Here is a 3,290-nt window from a genome sequence, read left to right as displayed (position 1 = left end):
CTCGCCCACTGCCTAACCCTCTCCCGGCCCCTACACATTTCCTCTTCTATCGAAGACCTAAAGAAGAAGATCTCCATGGATTCCTCTTCCTACTCCGCCGATTCGTCGCCGTTCTCGTCGGAAATAGAGGCGGTACGCGGCTCGGCTAGATCTCGGCCTGCGAGGGCCAGATTCTTCTGCGACGGACTCGACGACGAAGAGCCGCGGCACTTTCTCGACTCCTGCTTCCTCTGCCGCAAGTCCCTTGCTGGCAACCGCGATATCTTCATGTACAGGTTCGCCCCTTTTTTATTATGTGTCTCTCGAAACAAAGGTGTGCCCCTTTGGAGTTAATTTTGAAATTGATCTGGTTTTTCTGTGGATGCGAGCAGAGGGGACATGCCGTTCTGCAGCGAGGAGTGCCGGCAGGAGCAGATCGAGATGGACGAGGCCAAAGAGAAGAACCGGAAGTTGTCGCAAAAGGCTTCCTCGAAGAAGGATTCGGACACGGCGGCCGCCGCCGCTAACGATGTGCATGTCAGGACCGATACGGCCGTGGTCGCTGGATAATAAGTTTACTATCCGAACGATCTAAGATTACAAGAAAGGAAAAGAAAAGAAAACAAAAGAAAACAAAAACACACCGGCATATCGCAGAGGAACTCGCAGAAGTTGATCAAACTTGTTTTCGACAACTGCATCATACCTGGGATGCTTCATGCTTGTAATTGACCCTTTGAGTATATTATAACAAAAAAGGGTCTTTTTTTTTTTCTCTTCTTCGGTCTTCTGAAATCTAAGATGAGTTGAGACTTTGAAGTATTCTGATCGTTCTACTCCTATTGTTGATCAAAATTTCCCTAGAGGTTTTTTAGTTTTATTTTTGTTGCCTTTGCCTTTGCTGGAGTTTAAACAGAACTAATGGGAGGCTTTGAAGGATGCAAGTTGGTAATCAATGCGGTCACGTTCTTTCTGCTTTTTCTCACCTTTTGTTGGAAAAAGCAGAGCGAATCCACTAGAAGGACCTCGCTTCCCGAATCTCCGACCCCACGAATTTCGTGTTGGCAGTGACAGAAAAAATTAGAGCAATTCCTCTAAAAGGGATTAAAGCTAAAATTTTATTTTATTTTTTCCGGTGTACGTATCGATTTAGGTTCATCTTTTAAATATACACGAACTTAGTTTTATCACCAGCGTAACCTAGGCCTGATCATGGGCTGGGTCCTAACTGGACCCTGGCCCAGGGCCGAAACCAGATCAACGAGCTGATTTTTGTTGACTATGCCGTAACCAAGTCAATGAGCTGATTGATATTTGTTGACCTTGGTCGCTGGTCTGAACCATTATTGACCTGGCCTTTGCCTCCTCGTGTAGGAGTAGATGAGACCGGTTAGAGAGAAGTAAATAATTCTGAAATTAAATGAGAGAAATTCTTTTACTTGTTGAACTAGGCAGGGATATAAGATTATTTAGGGATAAACAATCAACATTTAAATAAATAATAACTTAAAAATAATAAGTAATAATGCTAAGATTTACTTAGTTATAATTTAAATAATTATTAATCCAACACAATTAAAAATATTAAAATATTTTCTTCATTGAAGTCGGAAAAACTTCTTACACACTTTGATAGATTAAGAAAAAGTTAGGAATTAAATATAAGAATTGTTGATTTATTCTTAGCATCATGGGGCTTTGTATATCCTCTTGTGATGAAGTTTGTGATGAAGTAGCTATTGGTATTTGTCATTTGGTGACCCTCTAAAGATGTCTAGGGAGTCTTCAGTGTGGATAAATATTTTTCTAAACTCCAACGGTCAACCAACGATTCTACGAAAATGAAGGCGCCTAGGTTGCTCCAAGGCACCTCCAAGCTCTAGTAGGGTGCCTCCTTAAAGAGGCGCAACGACACCTCCAGATCTCATGAGGGTGCCTCCAAGTTAGGCACAAGAGCACCTCCGGCTGCTACAGACTCCTAAGTCAGTTTCATAGTTGACTTTCTTCGTATAGGTGATGCTCCGGTCATCCAGAATTGAGCTCATCCAAATCTAATTTTGACATTCTCCTCAAGCTGGCTTCATCCCAGTTTCTCGTCCTTTGAACGCTCCGCACGCGTTTTTCCCATCCACATGTGTACTCTTCTGTAGCACTTCGTCCCTTGAATGTACCAAGCTCAGCGACTCGCTTCCCGTGTCATCTTTCTCGCTAGATGTGTTTTCCGCTCGACTTCTTGTATTCCTAAATTCCTACACATTAAGACACAAAACATCCAAACCATATGACCTAATTTAACTCAATTGACAACTTAAAACTAACTTAGGATACTTACAATCTCCCTCTTTTTAATATGCATCAATCCGAATTAAGATTAGGGTTAAACAAATAAGTATAATACATTTAATATTTAAATGCAATAAAATAAATGCGCTAAATGTAATAAAATTCCCCCCAAACTTAATAACATATTCTCCCATTTTAATCACATAAAAAAAAGTTAACATAAAAATAAAAAGAGTTAGAAAAAAAATCTGAAAATATTTCTACAAGTTGTAAAAAACATCCAAAAGTTGAAAAATTTTACCGAAATTAATTTACAAAGAAAGTAATTATTAAAAATTAAAATTTAGATTTGCAAAAAATAATCTAAAAATTATTTAAGTTTTTTTTTTGAAAATATTGATTTTTTTTTAATGACAAAGATATGTATTTAGATTCGTATAAAAATTTTCACGATCATACTATTTTTTTTTTATTATCAAAATAATTATTTTAAGATAGAGATATATATTTTAAGAATTTAATATTTAAAAATATTTTTATACTCCGAAAAATCTTGTTAATTGTTATGAACTTATAAGATGCTATATTTATCCAAATAAAAATTAAATTTTACAAAACAAAAATCAAGAATTTTTAATTAATTAAATAATATTTTAGATAAAAAATTCATAGTAATTCATCTAATGCTAAAAAAAAAATCGAAATAATTTATATGAACAGAAAACAAAAGGTTTTTATCATAGAAAATTTAAATATTTCAAAAATCAAATTTTGAAATATTTTTAAATTAAAAAAATCTGACTTTCATTAAAAAATTTATAAAAAATGATATAACGATAAAAAAAAATTTAATTTTTTTTCATAATATTTCCATTTTATATAGAAAAAATTTAGACAGAAAATATGAATCAGAACATCTGCAAAAAATATGTTAATGAATCAAAATAAATTAAATTTCTAGCATACACAAGAAATTAAATTAATACTGATTTTGGTATCCAAATTAAATTCTTTCCTACTGGATTAAC

General features: G+C 34.9%; 1 protein-coding gene across 1 annotated transcript; it reads left to right on the top strand.

Annotated features, from left to right (window-relative positions):
- LOC122010463 (FCS-Like Zinc finger 3-like) lies at window positions 1–801 on the top strand. Its single transcript, XM_042567005.1, has 2 exons — window positions 1–275; window positions 372–801. Exons 1-2 carry the CDS (start codon window positions 76–78, stop codon window positions 547–549), a joined length of 378 nt encoding a protein of 125 aa, XP_042422939.1. The 5' UTR covers window positions 1–75; the 3' UTR covers window positions 550–801.
- The last annotated feature ends 2,489 nt before the right edge of the window (window positions 802–3,290 follow it).

The sequence above is a fragment of the Zingiber officinale genome, chromosome 8A (genome assembly GCF_018446385.1).
Source record: "Zingiber officinale cultivar Zhangliang chromosome 8A, Zo_v1.1, whole genome shotgun sequence".
NCBI classification, from domain to species: domain Eukaryota; kingdom Viridiplantae; phylum Streptophyta; class Magnoliopsida; order Zingiberales; family Zingiberaceae; genus Zingiber; species Zingiber officinale.
This window is presented reverse-complemented; position numbering and strand designations above follow the sequence as displayed.

Coding starts and splice junctions, on each gene's coding strand:
- LOC122010463 (XM_042567005.1), top strand. CDS start 76: ATGGATTCCTCTTCCTACTCCGCCGATTCGTCGCCGTTCTCGTCGGAA. Junction 276..371: donor CGCGATATCTTCATGTACAG/GTTCGCCCCTTT, acceptor GGATGCGAGCAG/AGGGGACATGCCGTTCTGCA.